This window comes from Bombina bombina, chromosome 5, assembly GCF_027579735.1.
Source record: "Bombina bombina isolate aBomBom1 chromosome 5, aBomBom1.pri, whole genome shotgun sequence".
Classification (NCBI taxonomy): domain Eukaryota; kingdom Metazoa; phylum Chordata; class Amphibia; order Anura; family Bombinatoridae; genus Bombina; species Bombina bombina.
In genome coordinates this window covers 473,914,529-473,938,609 of record NC_069503.1, presented here as the reverse complement: position 1 = coordinate 473,938,609, position 24,081 = coordinate 473,914,529, and the positions used below count along the sequence as shown (strand labels likewise).

The following is a 24,081-nucleotide window of genomic DNA, read 5'->3' as shown; positions in this document are numbered from 1 at the left end:
CCCTTTTAAATGCAAATTATTGGAGTATGAATAACATCAAATTGATTTTACAGTAAAGCACAAAGTGGATAAGACTTGAATAAAAATTGATATATTACAGTTCTCATATGCACACAAGTATACAAAACATGATAGATAGATAGATAGATAGATAGATAGATAGATAGATAGATATAATATCTATCTATATATATATATATAAATAAATATATATATATATATAGATTATATATATATATATATATATATATATATATATATATATATATATATATATATATATATATATATATATATATATATATATATATATATATATATATATATATATATATAACTGGAAATTACTACTATATGTTCTATCCTTATTAATAACTTTTTAGCCTTACTGGCAAACTATGGTGATATTATTCTACTGTGTATACTGTATATATTATAAATTGTTAGTAAATATTTTGTTGTTTATTTTATGCTCTGGCCAATCAGGAAAATTGAGCTCCTGCACTGATCAGGCAACAGTTGTGTGAAATGATGCATAGTAAGAGTTCTGAAATCTGCAGAATTCACTCCAGTCAGTGGAAAACCATAATGTTCTGATTTAAAACAGAGGAAAATCATGCAAAATAAATAATGAATGTATATGTACTGCACATAATAAAAACATTTTATAGAGAAATACATTTTTAGTTTAGAAGGACAGTATAATGGAAAAAATACACACACACACACATATATATATATATATATATATATATTTCATTTCTTACATATTACAAATATGTAATAATAATCGTTCTAAAAAGAGGTAAAATTGTAGGTTTAACCATGTAATTAAGCGTTAAAAAAATGGTGCTCTGACAAAATGCAGAAGGACATTTGGCAGACAGCCTTATGTCAGACGGACATTTGGCCGACGGACAGAATGCCAAAAAATGTTCCGATTTCGGCCGAGGGCAGATACGTTCCAGAGTGCTCTGTTCTAATCAGAGCTTCGGGCGCCGCAACTGCCTCTGGGAACCTTACCATGGGTCCCAGCCCGCACGTCTTGTAATTCTCTGTCTGGGAAATTATCTATCTATCAAATCTATCTATTTATCTATCAAATCTATCTATCGTATCTATCAAATTTATCTATCGCATCTATTGATCTATCTAATCTATGTATCTATCAAATCTATCTATCTCGTGGCCGGACTGTTATCTGACAGCCACTTGTGTTTCGGCCAAATGTCCGTCGGCTAAAAGTCCGGCCACAAAAAAAATTTGCATTTTATAAGAAAATGTAATCAAATGCAATGTAATAAAAGCACTACCTCAGCCCAATTTTATGAATCTTTTTCCAGACAGATTTTCTGTAAAAGAAAAGCCTGTTCTTTTGAAATGTAGTTTCTGTAATATAAAAGAATGATTTCAGCAACTGTATAACATATGTGTCCATTAACCAGTATATGAATTTTCCAAGAATTTCTTCTCTCAGCAAGTGTTCTGAAGCAGGAACAAAATGATTTCCTAAAAAGAGAGACAATATATTTAGGATGCTAGCTGAATACAAGACAATGACATTTATCACAACTATATTTTTAACTTTTTAAAGACTTGGATCCTATATATTTTCATCACATGGCTTTGGTTTATACTTGCAAATATGTAAAGAGTAATATTCATTTCTCTATGTAAATTAGTAGATGAGGTTGAAAGAAGACAAAAAGTCCAGTGAGTTTAACATTTACAAACATTTTTTATTATAAAAAACTTCTTTCTTGTAAAATGCTTTGAATAAATATAGTTTTATTCCTGCATATTTGAGCAAGCGGATGTATATTGGTTGCCCTACAGTATAAAATTGGGTGTGCGTCATCTCCAGAGCCAGTTTAGGCTCTGCAACATGTGAGTAGCCCATTGGCTAAGTTTCAGAGTACATCATAATTATTTTTACTGTACTTCTATACTTTGTGGTATTTACTTTTTCTTGAGGCAAGAAGATCATTGTATCATCATGTGAAAATGCAACACCAATAAGTGGAAGCTGACAAGCTCTTGTTAATATTATATATCCTTTATTAGTGTGTTAATTACACAAGTATACCACTTGAGCAGTGGTGGGTTTGTGCCACACATAGCAGTTTGCACTATAGCAAAAATGTTCACTTTTGGTCTCATCAGAACAGAATTTTCCCCCCATATTTCCTGTCTCCCCTACACTGCCTCTGGCAAACTCCAAAATAGATTGGATGATTGCTTTTTCTTATTACAATACATCCAATAAGCTCAGCTTTGGGGAGTGTGAGGGCTATCGTTGTTCCATGGATGTTTCTCCCATCTCAGTTGCAGATCTCTCTTGCTCCTTCAGAGTTACCATTGGCCTCTTAGTTACCGCTAAAGCACTACTTATTCATTGAGATTTGGTGGACAGCCGTTTCTAGACACAGTAACAGTTGTAACTTTTCTTTTACATTTTTAAATAACGGATTTAACAGGGCTCCATGAGAAGTTCAAAGTTTGCAATATTTATTATATAACCCAATTCTGATTCTCAAGTCTCCAAAAGTTATCTCTGACTTATTTATTTTTATTGAGAAAAACCATTAACAATATAAAGAACAAAACAGACATTTGCTATACAAAGAGACGGCAAACCAACAATGTAACCTCATATTTTCCTTTAAATATATGAGGAAAACATAAGAGGTGCAACATATAGTTAACACAAGAAATATCACGTATTTAGCTATAGAAATATCTAATCAATGAGACATGAAAGAAACATATTGCTCATTCCCCAAATTACAGTGAGTCATATAGAATCATCATATCCTCTCACAATATATATCACATCTAACGAGTAAAGGGGATACTTGTGGGCTCATTGTCAGCTATACAAACAAAACAAAAGAAAAAGAGAGAGAGAGAGTTTTTAACTTATAAATATGAGAAAAAAAAACATATAGTATATCTTCTATATAGCACAATATCAGAGTATGTAAAAAGAAAGAAACACATTTCTAGGTCTGCACAGTATAGCAAGATGGTTTGTATATAAAAGGGCATAGTTACTCAAGCTTCAACTAAAAACAAACAAAAAGACCTCATCATCCCCTAGCCAAGTCTGTAGATTATGGGATCTCTTGTGTGGTAAATTCAAAGAAGAAGAAAGAATACGGACTACTAATATATGTCTCATTTAGGTCATCTAGATCTTAAAAGGTAAAAATGTCTGCAGCATGCAGATGTGGCCCATAAAAGAGACCAATGAGCCAGTTAGCAAACTAGCTATTAGCAACATGTACATTAGAATATAGAACTAAAGCTCTGTAAGCTGATTGCCGAGACATTGTAAAGGTTTGTGAATCCTGCTAAATACATTTTAGGTGACGGGAATGATTAAAATGATTAGATCTGTAAATAGGTAATATACAAGGGCACTGATATTCCAACATCCCAAGTATGAAGAAAGCATGCACTTAAAAAAGAACAGAACTGTATACACATTGGACACACAGTGAAGTTATGGAGTACCTACTTATAGAGTATAACCTGCCAAATATTATCATTATGAGGGCAGATAAAATAGGTGCACACTTATGAGAAACTTTAAATTCTTTATTTTTGATCTACTTCATGAATGCTCATCCCTTTTAAAGTGAATGAAAAGTTTAATGATAAAGTGCCCGTTTTTTAAAAATACTATTAACCCCTTAATGACTGACATACGGCGTACGTCCTCAAAAAAAATACAGTTAACGATCGAGGACGTTGTCGGTCTTGGAAAGCGGTGGAAGTAATCCTGATCGCTTCCAGCCACATTGCGGTTATTGCAGTGATGCCTCGATATCGAGGCATCCTGCAATAACCTTTCTTACCCCTCCGATGCAGAGAGAGACACTCTGTGGCCCTCTCTGCACAGGACATCGATGGCCGCAATCGTTGATGGGTGGGAGCCGAGTGGGTGGCAATCGATGGCTTATTCCAGTAAGAGGGGGGCAGGATCAGGGCCGCCAGGGACGCGGGCGTGCACGAGGGTGGCGGGCGGACACGGGGAGGGAGCTGGTGGGAACTGCTACACTACAGAAATTTTTTATGTTAAAAAGTGTGAGAAAGGGGGGAGGGAATATATGTAAAAACGATCTAAGGAATCTGGGAGGGGGTAGGGGTTTGGTCTTTGAAGGAGGGGAAGTTACACTACAGAAAAAAAATATATATATTTTATTGTAAACTGGGTACTGGCAGGCAGCTGCCAGTACCCAAGATGGCTTCCAATAAGGTAGAGGGGGAGGGTTAGATAGCTGTTTGGGGGGGATCCTACACAGCAGCATATGTAAATATGCTTAAAATATAAAAAATAAAAGATACCTTTTATTTTAGTACTGGCAGACTTTCTGCCAGTACTTAAGATTGCGGGGACAATTGTGGGGTGGTGGAGGGAAGATAGATGTTTGGGAGGGATCAGGGGTGTGAGGTGTCATGTGAGAGGCTGATCTCTACACTAAAGCTAAAATTAACCCTGCAAGCTCCCTAATTAACCCCTTCACTGCTAGCCATAATACATGTGTGATGCGCAGCGGCATTTAGCGAACTAATTACCAAAAAGCAACGCCAAAGCCATATATGTCTGCTATGCCTGTACAAAGGGGATCCCAGAGAAGCATTTACAACCATTTATGCCATAATTTCACAAGTTGTTTGTAAATAATTTCAGTGAGAAACCTAAAGTTTGTGAAAAAAATTTGTGAAAAAGTAAACGATTTTTTTTATTTGATCGCCTTTGGCGGTGAAATGGTGGCATGAAATATACCAAAATGGGCCTAGATCAATACTTTCGGATGTCTTCTAAAAAAATATATATATATGTCAAGGGATATTCAGGGATTCCTGAAAGATATCAGTGTTCCAATGTAATTAGCGCTAATTTTGAAAAAAAGTGGTTTGGAAATAGCAAAGTGCTACTTGTATTTATTGCCCTTAAACTTGCAAAAAAAGCAAAGAACATGTAAACATTGGGTATTTCTAAACTCAGGACAAAATTTGCAAACTATTTAGCAGGGGTGTTTTTTGGTGGTTGTAAATTTAGAAAAATTTAGAAAAAGTGTTTTTTCCATTTTTTCCTCATATTTTATCATTTTTTTATAGCAAATTATACGATATGATGCAAATAATGGTATCTTTAGAAAGTCCATTTAATGGCGAGAAAAACGGTATATAATGTGTGGGTACAGTAAATGAGAAAGAGGAATATTACAGCTAAACACAAACACCGCAAAAATTTAAAAATAGCCTTGGTCCCAAAAACAGACAGAAAATGGAAAAGTGCTGTGGTCATTAAGGGGTCAAAAACAGGGGCAATTTCATTCATTAAAATTTACATTGCAGTGTTTTGTTTTTTTTTAATACTTAGCTTTTTCCTTAGGAATCCCAGACCAGCGATACTCTGCCCGCGGCTCCTCTGTACTTACCTCAGCAATGACGAAACCGGCTTCCTCTAATCATGGCATGGCCTCACAAGATGGACGCTACGGAGTGCACACCATGATTGGAGGAAGCCGGTTTCGTCATTGCTGAGGTAAGTACAGAGGAGCCGTGGGCGGAGGATCGCCGGTCTGGGATTCCTAAGGTGAAAGGTATTTTTAAAAAATACTGCAATGTAAAGTTTAATGAATGAAAGTGCCCCTGTTTTTAATAATGGTTTTTAAAAACAGGCACTTTCTCATTAAGCTTGACATTCACTCTAAGTAAAGCAAACAACAGAAATAAGACATATTTCCTGTCTCCAAAAACATCTCTCTGTCCATAACTTTAGGGAATTTAAATGTGCATCAAATGAGGCTGATATGTCTTCGACTCTTCATCAGCAAAAAGAAGCAAATCAGTTACAGTGTCTAGAGAGGCTGTTCTGTCATCTTACCACACAAATAGAAAAAGGTCTCTAAACTCACTCCTTCTCTGAGCTTATATTTTGCGCTAATTCCCATGCTACATTGACCTTTCTGCATTGGGGATCCCTTCTGCAATACAAATGTAGGAAAACAACTGTAAGGAAGCTTACTGAAACACAACCCAAGGAGACATTAATATGGAAGTGAGAGTTGACAAGCTTGATAAGCTGCTGCTGTCACCCTCCACAAGCAAAATAGCACCTTTTTTAGCTAATCTGCCCACAGCAGGGAATACATGGTGAGGGCTCTGTCTTCAATACGTTCCATTGCATCACAGACGATAGCCTAACCAACCCTAGGCCCATTAAACTAATAAATAATTCAGGACGTTGGGGATCACAAATCTCTTTCTCCCCTATACAAAGGCAGGACTCAATGGACTCATCTGCAACACATTATGAAATATACTCACCTTTGGACTTAGACACATCAAGCTCATCAGTCTCAGACGGGTCAGGGCGGTTGCAGGCATCCTGGTGCTTGTGCTTTTACTGCAAGTGTCATCCAACAGACTGTAGATATTTCAAGACGGATACTGCATCAGGAGGTAGTATGCCAGAAAGACATTTTCTGCAGAGCCCACTCTGTCTTCTGCTAAATGAACCTCAGTCGCATGGATTCGGACACCATCATCAAATTCCTGAAGGTATTTTGAAATCCTTGCAGAGATGAAGAGAAAGACTCCCCTAAAGGATCCATCAGCAGAGGAGCAATGTTTGAGTAAGCACTATATCCAAACTAACAAACTGTGCCAAATGTAAGGATAAATGGAAAGTCTCTAACGGACTACCCATTCCGGATCACCAGGGCAGGGGGGTTACTAGTGGTCACATCAAGTGGCTGCTTAAGACCCCAATATTCAAGAATAGGAAAGCAAACAGACTGGTAAAGATAGGTATCCAAAAATTCAGCATGTCTATCAGAAGCCACATATGCAGGTATCAAAATTGGGTGTCTTCATGTGCGGCAGTTACAAGACAGACTGTAAACTTGCTTACTGCCTCTAGTATTGCGACTGACATGGCCGCTACCCAGAAGCTCCCTGCATCTGATGGCAACAATGATCCAGTTCTTCTGGCAAGAAAGAACTGTTATCTTCTTCCTCATATTCATAATCTTCTCTTTCAGGGTCCATTATTTTACTAAAGCCAAAAAGTGCCTGCAGTGATGGCTTGTTTACTGAATTTCACAAGTAAAGTTTTAAGAGATAAAAGCAGATTGTACTTTTCTAAAGGCTTATAAGCCTGTATCTGCTATAGCATATTACAAGGTTTGGGCTACCATTGGCAAATGGTTTGTAGACAGGACAGTGTTGATATACAACCCCCCTTCAAAAACAGCAGTCTTATCACTTCAATGGTCCCATTCCTTAAATTAAATCTAAAATTTGGTTTTGCAGGTTCCCCACCACCACAGATTTAAAGAGATAGTTTTCACTATTATTAAAAAGGACAAAAATCTAAAAAAAAAAAATTACTATTATCGTGAATGAAAAAGAGCTCTATTTAAACATATTTAAAGTATGTTTGCGTGTGAAAATGTAAAGTAAATGCTGATCAAAGGGATACTGAACCCAAATTTTCAGGATTTAGACAAAGCACTGGTTTTCAAACCTGACCTCATGCCTCAATTACAGGCCACATTTCAAGGATATCTGAACTGGAGCACAGGTGACATAATCAGCTGATTAGTAAACATGTTTGCTCTTATCCAAGGTAATCATGAAAACCTGGCCTGTTGGGGAGGCATGAGGACAGGTTTGAAAACCAGTGAGATAGAGCATGCAATTTTAAGCAACTTTCAAATTTACCCCTATTATTTAGACACCAATCGTCAAGCGCTAACCCAGGTACTGAACCAAAAATGGGCCGGCTCCTAAGCTTACATTCTTGCTTTTTCAACTAAAGGTACCAAGATAACAAAAAAAAAAATTGATAATAGGAGTAAAATAGAAAGCTCTATCTGAATCATCTGAATCAAGGATGATAAGCTGTACTGAAATCAGAGCGCTCTGATAAACACTCTCTCTAACGAAGATTACTACATATCCTTATTGGATACAAATTCTCATTGAATATTTTGTACACAAACTTGATTGTACCGAAAAGAATTGTTTTCTCAACACCCGGCAATCCGCTATAGTCATTGGTCATTCAAGGTCCCGTGATCTGGACACGTGACCCGGAACAAGCTACCCTAAGTGGAGAGCGGTTGAGCCTCAGAAGGCATTACAACCAGACGCCGAATTCCAACAGAGAATGGTGGAGCCTCGGGAGGTAATATTATACACACCGGAGCTCAGGGTAAGTCTTGTCATTTTAGATTATATGCAGAGAAATCATTGAAGGTTTCGTATTCTGGGAAGGAGTCACAGATTATATAGTCAAAGAAAAGTGTACCGAATAATAATTAAGGGTAATCTTCCATTACAGCTGAACTTCCACCCTATTCCCTAACAATCAGTTGGAACATTGGTTCTATAACTCATTTATTGGACATTAACAATATTTGATCGTAAATTGATTTCATTCATGGAATTTACCATTTTGATCAATCCGCTTATGGTTATTTTGTATCAGTCTTTGCAACATATATAGAAGGTTATTTTAGCAATTATAAATTGTTTATTGTGTACTTTTTAACCACCGGTGGTTTGTTATTTATAACTATTTTTATTAAAACACTGTTTTTATATTAGAATAACGATTCTTTTTATTGAAGCAAAATTATTTGTTATATTGATCTCTCTATAGCTGCTTGTGTTAAGCGCTCCTCTGAATTTTTAATCTCTATCTGAATCATGCAAGTTTAATTTTGATTAGACTAACCCTTTAAGTTTAAATAAGGCTTTGTTTATAAATTTTCCCTGGATCTTACAGAACCAGAAATTGGTAGAAATACACATTGTGTGATCTATCACTTAATATCTGGGCTGTTGTTGCTTCTAAATGCTTCCATTTCACAATAATGGCACAGTTGACTGGGGCAGATCTAGTAGAACAGAAGTTTCACAAACTAGCTTGTAGTAAAAGTGGCATCCCATGACAGTGCCATGTGAGCTGCTCAGTACAACCTATTATACTGTCAATGTTTGTCTATGGAGGTTCCATGGCTATGTGCACTCTGGAGCTTTTGCTCTGTTTGCAACAAGCTGACTTCTATACATGACCTCATTATCTCCTGCTCCCTCAACCTCCTAGGTCTGGTAATAGACAAGGAGGTGGTGTAGGTATTTTACTTTCCTCTCGTTGCACCTTCCAACAAATACATCCCATCTCTTCCCTCACATTTTCCTCCATCAAAACCCACATGATTCGCTTATTCTCTCCCCTCTCTATACGTGTTGCAGTCATATACCGACCCCTGGCTCCTCAACTCAATTTCTAGATCACTTTGCTGCCTGGCTACCATATTTCCTTTCCTCAGACACCCCTGCCCTCATTCTCTGCGATTTCAACATTCCTCTTGACAATCCCACTGTCTCCTCTGCAAAACAACTTCTGCAACTCCCTTCCTCTTTCGGTTTGTCACAATGGACTGTCTCTCCCACTCACAAAGATGGTCACTCCCTTGACTTGATCTTTAGCTATCAATGCACTATTTCAAACTTCACAAACTCTCCTTTTCCTCTTTCTGACCACCATCTCCTCACTTGCAACATCTCATCCCTCCCTACAACTCTCCCTTCTTCTACTCGTCACGCCAAACTTCACAGAAGCATTATGTAATTAAATCAGCAACAGCTTGCAAATTCCCTCGAACCTCTCCTCTCATCCATCTCCTCCTTCTCCTGCCACTATAATTCGACCCTTACATCGGTCCTTGAAAATCTGGCCCTTCTTACCATTGCTAGAAAATCACACACTCATCCTCAGCCCTAGCATACTCCTCTGACACGGTACCTACGCAGATGTTCCTGTACTGCTGAGCGGCACTGGAGAAAATATCGGAGTTCAGCTGATTTCCTTCATTACAAGTTAATTTTGAACTCCTACTATTCTGCCCTTAATCTCTATAAGCAACATTACTTCTCTACTATTTCTTCAAACCCAAAACGTCTGTTCTCCACTTTCAATACTCTTCTCCGCCCACCCCCACATACAACTTCTCTGTCAGCTCAAGACTTTGCCAGCCACTTCAATAACAAAATCGACTCCATCAGAAACAAAATCAGCTCTCAACATACTTCCATTCTCTCACACCCTCAAACGCTCGCAATCAACCACAACCCACATAGCCATAAATTTAGCTCTTTCTCCCCTGTTACTGAGGAAGAAGTTTCGCCACTTATACTGCGCTCTCACCTCACTACCTCTCCCCTTGACCCTATCCCCTCACAGCTTCTCCACTCCCTCTCTTCTACCCTTACCCCTATACTCACACACATTTTCAACCTCTCCCTCAGCACCGGTATATTTCCCTCATCTCTGAAACATGCACTGGTCACACCTATTCTCAAAAAAACCTTCTCTTGATCCAACCTCCCCATCCAACTGCCGCCCTATTTCCCTACTCCCTCTTGCCTCAAAGCTTCTCGAAAAGCTAGTATATGCACGCCTATCCCATTTCCTTACATTAAACTCCCTCCTCGACCCACTGCAATCTGGATTTCATCCCCATCACTCCACAGAGACAGCAATCGTTAAGATTAACAACGACCTACTTACAGCAAAATCAAAAGGTCACTTCTCTCTGCTTATCCTCCTTGATCTGTCTTTGATACTGTTGACCATCCTCTTTTGCTCCAAACCCTCCAATCCTTCTGCATTTGTGACACAGCCCTCTCATGGTTCTCTTCCTACCTGTCAAACCGTACCTTTAGTGTAGCCTTCTCTGGGGTCTCCTCTGCTTCGTCACAACTTTCTGTTGGGGTACCGCAAGGCTCTGTCCTCGGTTCCCATCTCTTCTCAATCTAGACTTCATCATTAGGTTCCTTTATAAAGTCCCACGGGTTCCAATATCATTTGTAGGCCGACAACACCCAAATCTACATCTCTGCACCAGACCTATCTCCTTCCTTGCTAACCAGTGTCACTCACTGTCTTTCTCACATCTCTTCCTGGATGTCCTCTCACTACCTCAAGCTAAATCTCTCCAAAACTGAGCTCCTTATTGTCCCCCATTCTTCCAAAGTCTCCACCCCCAATCTATCTATAACTTAACAACTCCATCAATACCCCTACCCCGCATGCCTGATGCCTTGGGGTCACACTTGACTCAGATCTTTCTTTCACTCCTCACATTCAGTCCTCGGCTAAATCCTGCCGCCTCCACCTTAAAAACAACTCTAAAATTAGACATTTCTTTACACAGGACAGGACACAACTAAGATTTTAATCCACTCTCTCATCCTTTCCCACCTCGATTACTGCAACTCTCTCTCTGACATACAAAGCCCTCAACTGCACTGCTCCCCCTATATCTCATACTTTGTCTCCAGATACTCTCCCTCCCGTCCCCTTCGCTCTGCTCATGACCTCCTACTCTCCTCCTCTTTTGTTACCTCCTCACACTCCCGCTTACAGCACTTCTCCATCTTGTGGAACTCTCTGCCTCGCTCCACAAGTCCTTGTTTTGAAAGCTTGAAGCGCTCCCTAAAGACACTACTGTTCAGGGATGCATACAACCTACACTAACCTTTCTTTATACCGTTTCCTCTCCTTTATTGCTATCCCCTTGAACCCCCTTAGCATGTAAGCCTAAGAGCCATGCTGTTTGTAGATCACATTCTTTAGAGCTGACTACAACAGTGCGACTCTTGGCAGGGCCCTCTACCCGTCTGATCCCTATAAATGTTTCCTTGTATTCCACCTATGTTTATAGCACTGCGGAATCTGTTGGCACTCTACAAATAACTAATAATAATAATAATAATAATAAGTGCTAGATTTTACTCACCTGGTAGCAATAAGTGTGGCTGATACATTTGAACTCAATTGGTAGGGGTGTCCACATAGTGTATGTATAAAACATAAGAGAAACTAAAATATGTATAAAGGTTGATTGTTACAGAAATAAATAGTATTCAAGTTAATACAACATCTAATCATATATTTGTTGTAGGAATCTAAACAAAATATTGCAACCGGTTTAATTAGAACTTGAAGGGAAAAATTAATTATGATTTACTAGGGAAAAATAAAAAAATAGAAATTTGGGAGATTATAATAGGATAACTTTTAAAATCAGGCCACATAAATATTTTTATACAAGAGAAAACAAATATCACATCAATCTAATAGCAACTATTACTTACTTTTTAATAGACGCACCCAAACACAGTCTTCCACTCTCATCTTCCACATAAGTTCTTGCAACGAGATTTTGTGAAACTTTCCAGAATAGATGAAACTTTTCACATTTTTTAAAAACCGGCACTTGTTGTGACTAGAGCCCCAGAGCAACTCAGGTACTACCCTGTGTAAACATTCTCTAACAAACGTGTATACTTGCCAAGTACTATTATGTTGCCTGAGAAGTTTCAAAATAGTGGATTCGTCTTTAAGCATTTCCTCTTCTTTTTCAATTCCAGAAATTCTTTTCTGAGCCTCAAAGTCTGTTCTCAATGGTAATGAAGGACAATTCCTATTTTCGCTCTCACAACTAAACTCTGTTAACTGTGATTTATCAGTATCCAACACTTTCAGTTTATTTGAATTAGATTTTAAATATCTTACTCGACAATGTTTTTGTATAAGGAAAGAGTAAGGGCATCTCTTGTGGTTCTCTATTATTTTTTGAAAAACGTGTCTCATTTGCCAATAGCGCTTAGGAATTTTTTTCTTCTTCTTCTTCTTCATGCTTTCACCAAAATACTGTTGGTCAGTGTTTTGTCCTAAAGCACTGTTATTCAGGAATATAGTTTTCAGAAGGTCCTGGTACCCATTAGATTTTTTACCTAACACATTCAATAAAAATGATTTGAGAAACCCTTCTTTAGAAAAACTGCTTGAATACAACCTTTTTGAACTTCCAATAAAAATGTTTGAAAAAGATATTTTATTGGGAAATGAATTCAAATTTTCATTTTTATTAATCTTATGAGTTACTGGGGAATTAGAAGAGGTACATTTAAACAATGTGTCAGTAATGTTTGATGTATAGCAACTATCACCCTCAAAATCCTTTGTTTTGAAATCTGATGGACATTCTTGCACCTTGCCTTCCAAAGACGTGACTGATGAAATTTGAGAAACATCTATATTGTGTCTATAACTAAATTTGCCCCTGGTTCCTTCAACATCTGATACAGTCTTTTTCTTCTTAGATGGAACATCACAAGTAGCAGTAGTATTCAACCTTTTTGCTGGTCTGACACTTGACGTTGACTCTGAAGATGCGTTTTCACCGCAAAAATCCATATTTGTGCTTGAATTAATTGTCATCAGAGCCACCTGTAACTTTTTGCTCTCTAGTTTCTTTTTACTTAATTTCTTCCTTTTCCATCTTCTACTACGTTTAGAAAGAAAAGATTTCTTTTGAATATATTGAAATAAAGCATTACTCTGAGTCATTGAATGCCTTTGTCGAACCAATGAATGTGGAAGATTTAGTTCATTGTACAGATTGTAAACTGGCTGCCCACTAATTTGGTAGCAACAATTAGGTGGAACCATCATAAAAAGGGAGCAATGCTCCAGCATATGCATCATGACTTCATCACCTATTCTACTAAGTAGGGTTTTCCATAGAGTACTGCTGCTGATAGTGGCCGTTGATGGGTTTGGAAAGTAACTGCATATGTTTGGCGCAAACATAACACGCAGTGAACTCTTTTCATCAACCAGTCCATACCCAAAGGCAAGAACATTCCTTCGTTTCTTTTCACATATTCGCTGAATTACTCTGGCCACGACTTCTCTCTGACTCGACAGCTGCGGAAAGAAAGGAAAAAAAAACTGGTTATATGTTTTTAACAGGTATAAACATCAATTTCACATAATTACCTACATAACAGTGACATCTTTATTTCTTGAAAGAATACACTTAGTGAAACCAAGATGTTTTATAAACTCAAGGATAGTATAATTTTTTTTAAAGGGGCGTGAAACCCGAAATATTTATTTCATGATTTAGATAGATAATACAATTTTAAACAACATTCCAATTTACTTCTATTATCTAATTTGCTGCGCTCTTTAGATATACTTTGTTGAAGAAATAGCAATGCACATGGGTGAGCCAATCACACAAGGCATCTATGTGCAGCCACAAATCAGCAGCTACTGAGCCTATTGAAATACACTTTTCAACAAAGGATATCAAGAAAATGAAGCAAATTAGATAATAGTAGTCAGTTGGCAAGTAGTTTAAAATGACATGCTCTTTCTAAATCATGAAAAATAATCTGTGCGTAAAGTTCCTTTTAAAGCATGTCTTGATTTAACTTTAACACTTTAATGACCACCGATGTACCCTGTACATTGGTGGTCTTTAAAATGCCCTCTTATCGAGCTTGTTTATAGCGCAGGTCTGGAAGAGAGGCATGCAGCACTAGTACAGTTTTGACACTTCCGCCAAAGCTGCACTAGGAAACCTTTAAACGACCACTTAAACATACAGGGTACGACAGTCGTCAAGGGGTTAAAGGACGTGGAAATCAATATAAAAGTTAACTTTACTTCTCTTGTGGTATACTTTGTTGATATTTACAGAGTACATCAGGAGAATGAGCCTGTCTTGAGTACTATATGACAGTGGAGTTTGCAACAATCAATAACTTTGTTACAAGCACTGCTGCTATATAGTGCTTGTCATGATAGCCTCATTATTGCACTCAGTGTCAGAGATTAAAAAAGGGACAGTAAACAACTTGAGATTTTTATTTTAAAAGTTTAGTTATGCATAATGAATCTACTTAGCAATATACGCAATTTTGAATACTCAGAACTTAAAAATCCCCCTGCGGACTTCCCAAAGCTAACTTTACTAAATATCTGCATAAATAAAGAGAGAAGCGCTCAACCTGGGAACGAACAATAGCATAATAGCTTGTTCTATGGCTAGTTACCACCCAAGAAGCAGCCTCTTTTTGCTCAACATGCGCCTTTCACAGAGAAGAACTTTCCTGAAGCATATCAGTCTGATCCTGACTTCACAGTACAGTCCAGCCCCGAAATACCAGGCAATCCCTCTCTGAACGAGAGAAAGAGCAAAACCCCAGATGTACATTTCGGCCTATTGTGGGCCTCGTCAGTGAGGTGCAGCTATATCCCTCTAAATAGCTTTAACTGGTAAAAACTGCAAATAAATTCATAGTATACTAGCTTTATGACCATGGGTAAACTGATAGTCTGCTCAGTAAAGCCCAGATTGGCTCCTCCAAATAAGGCAAATGGTGGGTGGAGTTTGGCTATTGAAAAATAACCGCAGTAAAAAGGTTGTTAATTTGTTTTAAAAACATTAAGACTTGGCTGATCTGTTATTCTTTAGCAGCGCAACAGAAATGTGTTGTAATTACTAGGTGTTTACTGTCTCTTTAACACCTTAAGCCTATAGGACGTACCTAATACGTCACAGGGTACTTTGCCAAGAATACCCTGTTGATATAGTAGCTACGTCCTAACTTCTGCCTCATGCTGCGGTCTCAGCTGTCAGCTCTAACAGCTAAGACCGCAGCCAGAGGCAGAAGGTATTTGCCTTCATATGGTAAGGGAGCTGCGCTGAATGTGCTCCAGTTACTGTATGAAGGCAGATTTTCAGATCGCTACAGACAGTGACGCGGTCTGTGTCACTGTCTGTAACAAGCTCTGTTGTTGCCAGCAGGTGGTGTGGGAAGAAAGGCGGGAGGGCGACTCAGCTGTGATGGGGAGAGTGAGTGACCCCACTCTACAGCAAAAACAAACAAAAAAAAACAGTACATCGTAAAGGAGGGAAGAGAGCTGTTTGGGAGGATCAGGGTGTGGGAGGGCAATCTCTACACTACAGCTAAAATTAACCTTACAAGCTACCGGATTTTTTATATATATATATATATATATATATATATATATATTATTTATTTTTTGATAGGTACATCAAAATAATCTAGGCTCTATTTCTGTTTAAATGGAGTGATAGCAAAAAATGCCAAAACATATCTGGTCTTTTAGGCAAGTTGTTCTCTGAAATTCACGGTCCTTAAGGGGTTAATGCTTAATCTGTTCAAATTAGAGTTACCAAGTATACGAATACAGGATGTTGTAAGAAAGATACAGTATGATTTTTTCCTCTAAAATAAATAAATAGTATGTGTGTGTGTGTGTGTAAAAAAAAAAAAAAAAACTGCTCTAATTATGTGCCCTTCTTACAACTCAATACTTTAAAAGGACATTAAATACCTCAAAATATTAAAATAAATTGTTTAAATTCTAATTTTATTCTTGGTTTCCTCCCGCTCCACAGGAAATATCTCAATGCCTGGTTAAAACGCCATAGATCTATTTTTTTTATGAGGAGAGGAAGCATTCTACATGGATACAGAATTTTAGGAATTATAAACATTTTATAAAGGTTAACTTTCCCCGAAATTGAGACCGGCAGAGCTGCCCAATTTCTCAATTTTATCATAGTTTCGCGAAGAACCGTGAAAATATTATCTCGATACCAGTCATCAGGATTAACAGAAAGTTTCAAGCCCAGGTATTCCAATACCTTAGATTCAATTAATTCATAGGACTGGTGTTTGTGACATTTATTCAACCAAATTACCTTTGATTTTGCCAGGTTGGTTTTATAACCAGATACGTTACCATAGCCCTTCAAGAGATCTAGGACTGGATTGATCGTATCTTTCGGGTTACTAACGTACAAAAGTAAATCGTCAGCAAATAAGGATACCTTTAGTACCTCTTTACCAATATTAATTCCTATGGGAAGTTCCCTCAACTTAATTGCCAGTGGCTCCAGAGCTAGGTTAAATAATAGGGGGGAGAGTGGGCACCCCTGTCGTGTGCCTCTTGAAAGTGTAAAGGGTTGAGTTAACTCATTATTGATCATAATCGATGCCTTGGCATCCGAATAGATATTTCTAATAAAGGTACAGAACTTTTCCCCGAAACCATATCCAGCCATAGCTTTGAACATGAATGGCCATTCCACTCTGTCGAAGGCCTTCTCTGCATCCAAAGATAGTAGGAAGGCCTCCGACAGAGCAGATCCGCCATTACTGTAATGAGAGAGAACATGAAGTATTTTCCTCACATTTTTCTCAGATGTTCTTCCGCTCACAAATCCCACTTGATCCTCATGTATAATTTTAGGTGCGATAAGCTTCAGTCTTTCTGCCAAGATCTTCATTAAAATCTTGTAATCAAGATTAAGCAGGGATATCGGTCTATAGGCTGTAAGATCCAACGGATCTTTATTGGGTTTAGGAATCAATATAATGTTTGCCCTTTTGAAATCATCCGAAATTTTGATATTTTCTTCGAAGTAACATTTATATAGGTCTCTTAAGACTGGAGTGATTTTTTCTAACAGTATTGTATAAAACTCTAGTGGTAGGTTGTCTGGGCCTGGTGCCTTACCTCTAGCTAAAGATTTAATAACCCCTATTATCTCTTGATCAGGTATAGGCTTTTCCATGGCTTCCAGATCTGGTCCCGGTACCCTTGGCATCTTTGAAGACTCTAGAAATCGATCAATCTCCTCAACTTGAGGTTGTTGTGATGCGTAGAGGTCTGTAAAAAAATTACGGAATAATAAAGCGATTTGCTCCTGATCAGAAAATATATCATTATCCTTTCTGATCACCACAATAGATTTTCTTTGAGTTTGTGTCTTAAAAATAGAGGCTAAAAGCTTTCCTGCTTTATTACCGTATCTTTTGAATTTAGCTGCTTTGATATGTAGTGTTTCCTGGGCTTGCTCTAATAGAAAATTATCTCTTTGTTTTTTATTGAGTAAATAATTTTCTCTGTTTACTAAAGTTGGATTCTTTATGAAGATAGCGTAGGCCTCTTTAAGTCTATTTGATAGATCCTGTTGTTTAGCAGTTTGTTTGTTTTTTAATCTGGCCATGTATGATATTATTTCTGCTTTTAAATATACTTTAGCCGTTTCCCAAAAGATGGGAGTATTGCTTCTACAATGAGCATTAAAAGAGCAATACTCTTCCCAGGCATTTACCAAGAAAGACTTAAATTTATCTGAATTAACTAAGTGAACTGGGAAAAAAAAAAGAATTAAATGTATGTTGTTTCTTAATTTGAATATGTAGTGTTACAGGGGCATGATCAGAGAGCGTAATTTCCAGAATTTCACATTTAGAGACTCTAGAAGCCATAGCTTCTGATATTAAAAATAAGTCTAGTCTAGACATAGTACTGTGGGACTTAGAGTGACATGTAAACTCCCGAAGATTGGGATTAGTGTCCCTCCAGATGTCTATAAGATGAAGTGGTTGAGAAAGTAAACTAAAGATTTTTTCTTCATACTTAAGTTGAGACTTAGTATAGTTCTTTGTTTTTTTACTTAAGCCTAATCTGATTCTATCAATATTTGAATTCAGGGTTATATTAAAATCTCCTGTTATAATTATCTTGTCTTTTGCGAATTTCAAGATATTCTTATATAGCCGAGTCCAAAATACTACATCTGGGCTATTAGGCCCATATAAATTAACTATTAGATAACTCTGGTTTTGAATCTTTATTCTAACCATTATATATCTTGCCTCTTTATCTTTCACTACCTTAATGACCTCATGACCAAGATTTTTATGGAACAAAATTATAACCCCTCTAGCTGCTTTCCTATATGAGGAGAAGAAAGTTTGTGAAAAACCACGTACCTTAAATTTGTTATGTTCAGCCTCGGAGAGGTGAGTCTCCTGTAGGCAGATTATGTCAAGAGCCTTTCTACTTAAGAAGTTTACCACCGCTTTCCTTTTAATAGGGGAGTGGATCCCTCCCACATTCCATGAAATCAACTTTATCTTCTAACTAAGAAGTGGACTTTACCCCTAAATTAGAAATAGTGAATAGCTCGAAGGGGGGCCCCGGAGGGGTGGGGAGGGGGTACAGGGAGGGGGGGAGAGACGGAGAGGCAAAGAGAAAAAAGGAAGGAGAAAAAAAAAAAAAAAAAAAGGATATATACTTTTCAATTTGCAAAGTATCACTGAGATTCAGTAGGGACCAAATATATACAATTATTAAAGAAACACCTTTACCTAAGTGGTGATATAATGCAAACAGAAACAAAAACAAAAAAAGAAAAGAATGATGTTTAAACCTTAGGCCATTTCTATCATATAACATCCATCTTGTAAATTCGAAGAAATGGAACAAAGTGCCTATGCTTTCATTAATTGAACCTGTGCTATATATTTTAAATTCTAAGTTATAAATCTCTTTGTGCATTAAAAGATCGGTTATAAATATAAACATGACATAAACTATTGGTGTGTCATCCTTAAGCCATTCAAAAATAAAAAAATTTAAATCAGCTTCACACCTGTGTAGCAATTTACCCATCTAACTAAAAAATACATATTCCTAACTATAATAAACTTAACCATCACGTGACAAATACAAAAAAAAAAAAAAGATGGTGTTTAAACCTTAAGCCATTTCTATCATAAAATGTCCATCTTGTAACTTCAGAGAAATGGAACAATGTGTCTTGATTCATTATATCAACCGTATCCGAGAGGAGGGCTAGCACTACCTAATTTGGAATGGTATAATCTATCAACCTTATTAAAATTTCCAGTAGACTGGCTCTTCCAGTCATTCAAATTATCAGCTGAGTACTTTTAGAAGAACAGATCTGCGCCCCCCACTCCATCGGTTTCATACTACATGCACCAAATAAGATCTTGGGTAAGTCAATTGCCAACCATCCTTTACTTAGAGATATCTTAGGAGCATGGAGAAAGACCATGAAGTTATGTGGCTACTCTATTGCAGTCTCTAAATGGCTACCTATTCAAGGTAATTGGTATTTTCCACTAGGTAATTCAGTTAAAACTTTCAGTTCATGGTCACCTAATAAAACCCTTGTGGTAGCAGACTTTTATGATTTTAAGTCTAGAAAACTTTATAATTTTCTGGAATTTCAAAATATCTTTCCTACAGTACAGAAAAATCAAATGTTCTATTTTTTACAAGCCAAAGATTATACCTGTAAATTATCTTACCTGTTTCCTCAGATCTTTCAAGATCATCCATTAATGGATTATTTAAAAAGGGAGAAAAGTTCTTTATCCTCTATCTATAAGATCTTAAGGTCTGTAAAAACAAATAAATATATAGAACGAGCAAGGTCTCACTGGGAGAGAACAATAAATTTACCGGATCTATCAGAGCGACTAAGTAATAGTTTAAGGACAACGTTTTCTATTTCTAACTCAACTTATTTGAGAGAAACACAATTCAGGATCTTTAATAGAGATTACCTTACCCCGCGGCGGGTAGCCAAGTGGAATAGTAAGGTTAAAAACGTCTGTATTAAATGTCATTTAAATGATCCAGACTTGGGACATTTACTGTGGGATTGCCCGAAGGTCAATCAGTTCTGGCACAAGGTAGCATATTTTCTTTCACAAATAACAAGTACTAAAATAGTATTTTCAATAAACTCTATAATTTTACTATCCCCTTGTCCATTATGGGGGAACAAGAAGAAATTTATTCTATTAGCAATACTGAATCTTAGAAAGCTTCTTTTTAGCAATTGGTCTAGACCCCGGGTACCTACGATTAAGGAAGCCAAAAAGCTTCTCATTGACACGGCAATAATAGCAGCCCATGATTATAGGCTAGAAAGGAAGAAAGACAATTCATATCTAAAGGAATGGAAAGATCTTGTCTTAAGTCAGGGTAAAGAATTTATTGCAAATATAGAACAAATTATTAATATTCAGCTACAGTAAAGGGCGAAGGGCCCTGAGAGATGGATTTTATCAGCTCGGGGGGAATGGGGGGGTGGGTGGGGGGGGATAGGCGGACGGGGGTGGAGGAGGAGGGAAAAAAAAATTCCCTTTTTTTTTTTTTTTTTCCTTAATCGCTTCTATGTCAACTGGCATTCTTTGAAACTATTATTTCACATTATAAAGTATAAGAATGGTCACTTATGCACCCTTGATATCCACAATGTATATTTAATGATTGTCATACTGTACTGGATACATGAGAGTATCCAACTTTTGTATTTTGACTCTGTTGTCTTATCAATAAAATAAATAAAAAAAAAAAAAAAAAATTGTTTAAATTACACGTAGTAAAATAACATAACTTTGCAATACACTTTCATTATTTATTTTGTTTTCTTTTTCATGTAATTTAATTCTGAATATTGTTGGCTTTCCAGTTCATGTTAAACATGGAAGTGCACTGCAGACAAAGTTATATTCCACACAGTCATAGGTTGCACACTCTAGTAAGCCATTTATAACTATTCCTAATTGGCCTCAGCAGAAAAGGTGACCTAAGTTACAATATGGTGGTGCCCACTGCTTTATAGACATTAAATGTACCCTTATTTTTTTCAATATTTAAACTAATATAATTTTAAAAAAATTATTGTACAAATTATTGTAAGGCTAATCTTTACTCGGAATACATCATTCAAGCATTTATTTATTTAGGCTAGATTACAAGTGGAGTGCTAATTTATTGTGCACCTGTAAACGGGTTAATTGCTACCGCGAGCTTGCGATAGCAATTAGCGTTCAGAAAATTAACCAGAGATCAGATCTCTGGTTAATTTTCTAAAAGTGCCCCAATTGCTCCCAAAATAAAGTATATTTTAGTTTTTATATATAATATTTTTAAAATACAAAACAACTGCACTATGCAGTTTTTGGGGGCTAAAGTTGGCGGTTGTGGGGTGCTGGAAAAAAAACAGCACTAAATAGTGCCTATACATTGCGATCTATGGGGACTGTGTGTTCCCAGTAAATATATATGTATATGCTTATATACATATATCTTTATGTGTTAATATGTGTACAGTATATACACATATGAACACAAATATATATGTATATATTTATATTTGCTGCCCATCACTGCGCGACTTACCCCCTTTGCTGCGCTAGGTTCTCTGCCATGTCTCACGGAATGAGAATGAGGCTCCCATTGGAAGCGCGCTCTTGTGAGCACAATGCTTCCGTGCAATGCAAACTTGTAATACCATCGCACATTTCAAAATATTTTGCACTCAATTTATAACCTAGCCCTTAGTAAAACAAAAATAAACTGTGACTTTTACATTCCTTAAACAGTATTTTCATGAAAGCTGCTTAATTACATATACTTGCAGAGGAGGAATTACATAAACTCCAGAAACATTATGGAAATAGAAAATATTCTATTTTTCTATTTTTATTTACAGAAAATAAAAAAATAAAAAAAGGGTTTTGTTTTATTTTCAAATTAGGGCAAAAGAGCAAACACTTGGTGGAAGATTATTCAATTCAGTACAAATTTTCCGTTAAAAGAACAGTCAACACGAGAATTGTTATTGTTTAGAAAGATAGATAATCCCTTTATTACCCATTCCCAACACAGTTATATTAATACACGTTTAACCTCTGTGATTACCTTGTATCTAAGCCTCTGCAGACTGCCCCATTATTTCAGTTCTTTTGACAGACTTGCATATTAGCTAATCAGTGCTGACTCCTAGGTAGCTCTAAGGGGCGTGAGCACAATGTTTATCTATATGGCACACATTAACATCCTCTAGTGGTGAAAAAATGCATTCAGATAAGCAGCGCCTTCAAGGTCTAAGAAATTAGCATATGAGCCTACCTAGGTTTAGCTTTCAACTAAGAATACTTAGAGAACAAAGCAAAATTGGTGATAAAAGGAAACTGGAAAGTTGTTTAAAATTACATACCCTATCTGAATCATGAAAGTTTATTTTGTACTAGACTGTCCCTTTAATTATGGTATTTTGGCACTAATCACAAATAGGTGACACAAAGTATAGACATTTTATATACAGTGTTTTAATCTGGCATTTTTCAGCTATTTTATTCAGCAGTCATGCATTATTTCCACATGAGCATGGTTTTACTAATAACAATCAAGATAAATAACTTATTTTTTTTAATTTCTTTGCACTAATATGTTGCAGATTAGTTTGTTTTTAAGCTCTGACTTTAAAGATAATTTGTGTGCATTTCAGCAGCTCCAAAAAATCATGGCTGATAAAACAAAGCAATAGAGGGCTGCATAGAAAACCTGTACTGGGTAATAACATACATGATTCGTTTTTAATTTTTTACTAAAAGGAAATCACTAATACACGAGCATCACATTATAATTGCGCATCAATGCTAGGCAATATTATGAAACTAATCTATGCACAATTCCATTGCATTAAATATGATGGAACGTTATTTTCTCTATAGAATGCAAAGTGTACAAAGTTGCACGAAACAACTACATTTTTGTATTTATAAAACTTGCTATTTATGTCAACGATGTAAGGCAGCATATTTAAAGATCCCTCCTAAATTATGCAGAAATAGAGAATACAATTTATCTACAAAATCGATGCAAATATGCAATATTATTATGCACTTCAACATGCAAATGTTTCTGCTACACATTGGATACCTGCAAGAAAGAGATGGGGGCGTTGAGTGGTTTTGCTCCCCGTGGTATGCAGACTAACACTTCAGACAGAAACGCCTTATACTTCTCAGACTCATTTTCTTGCAGCAATGTCGACTTGGTGTTTTTCTGCAGTCTTTCCAGAAAATCCAAAATACACAAAACCTGGTCATAAAGTAGCTGAAAAATACTGAGCAGTTCAGTGTAGTTTTCTCCAGCTTGCATGGCACTTCGAGAAAACAGAACATGCAAAACAGGAAACAGATCTGAGCTATGCAGGCTATGAACTGGTGGAAAAGTGCTCCTTACACACTGGTAACACTGAAAGTGGCGTGGACAGTTTCCTTTAACTCTTAAACTGCTGTACATGTAAATTATAAATAACGTGATGGCAAAGAAAATTAGGCACAGTTTACCCCCTCTGAAACAGACTATGCCAAAAGTCTCAATGGTTGAGATAGAATAATTGTGCATCTATACTGCCACTAATTGACTATTAAATGAACTTTTTTTATATTATTTCAATGCCTGAAAATAATTTACAGTTTATAAAATATATTACATTCTAAAATGTCAAAAAGTGGATGTTATGGTTTTGAGAAATT

General features: G+C 36.7%; 1 protein-coding gene across 1 annotated transcript in view; it reads right to left on the bottom strand.

Annotated features, from left to right (window-relative positions):
- The window catches only part of TERT (telomerase reverse transcriptase), a 287,147-nt gene extending 263,446 nt beyond the window's left edge, over nt 1-23,701 (bottom strand). The window contains exons 1-3 of the mRNA XM_053715763.1: nt 23,480-23,701; nt 12,187-13,828; nt 1,314-1,509 (exon numbers count right to left, since the gene is read on the bottom strand). Of these exons, the coding sequence (XP_053571738.1) occupies nt 1,314-1,509; nt 12,187-13,828; nt 23,480-23,701 (2,060 nt within the window). The remainder of the gene's footprint in view (nt 1-1,313; nt 1,510-12,186; nt 13,829-23,479) is intronic.
- Nucleotides 23,702-24,081: the final 380 nt, after the last annotated feature.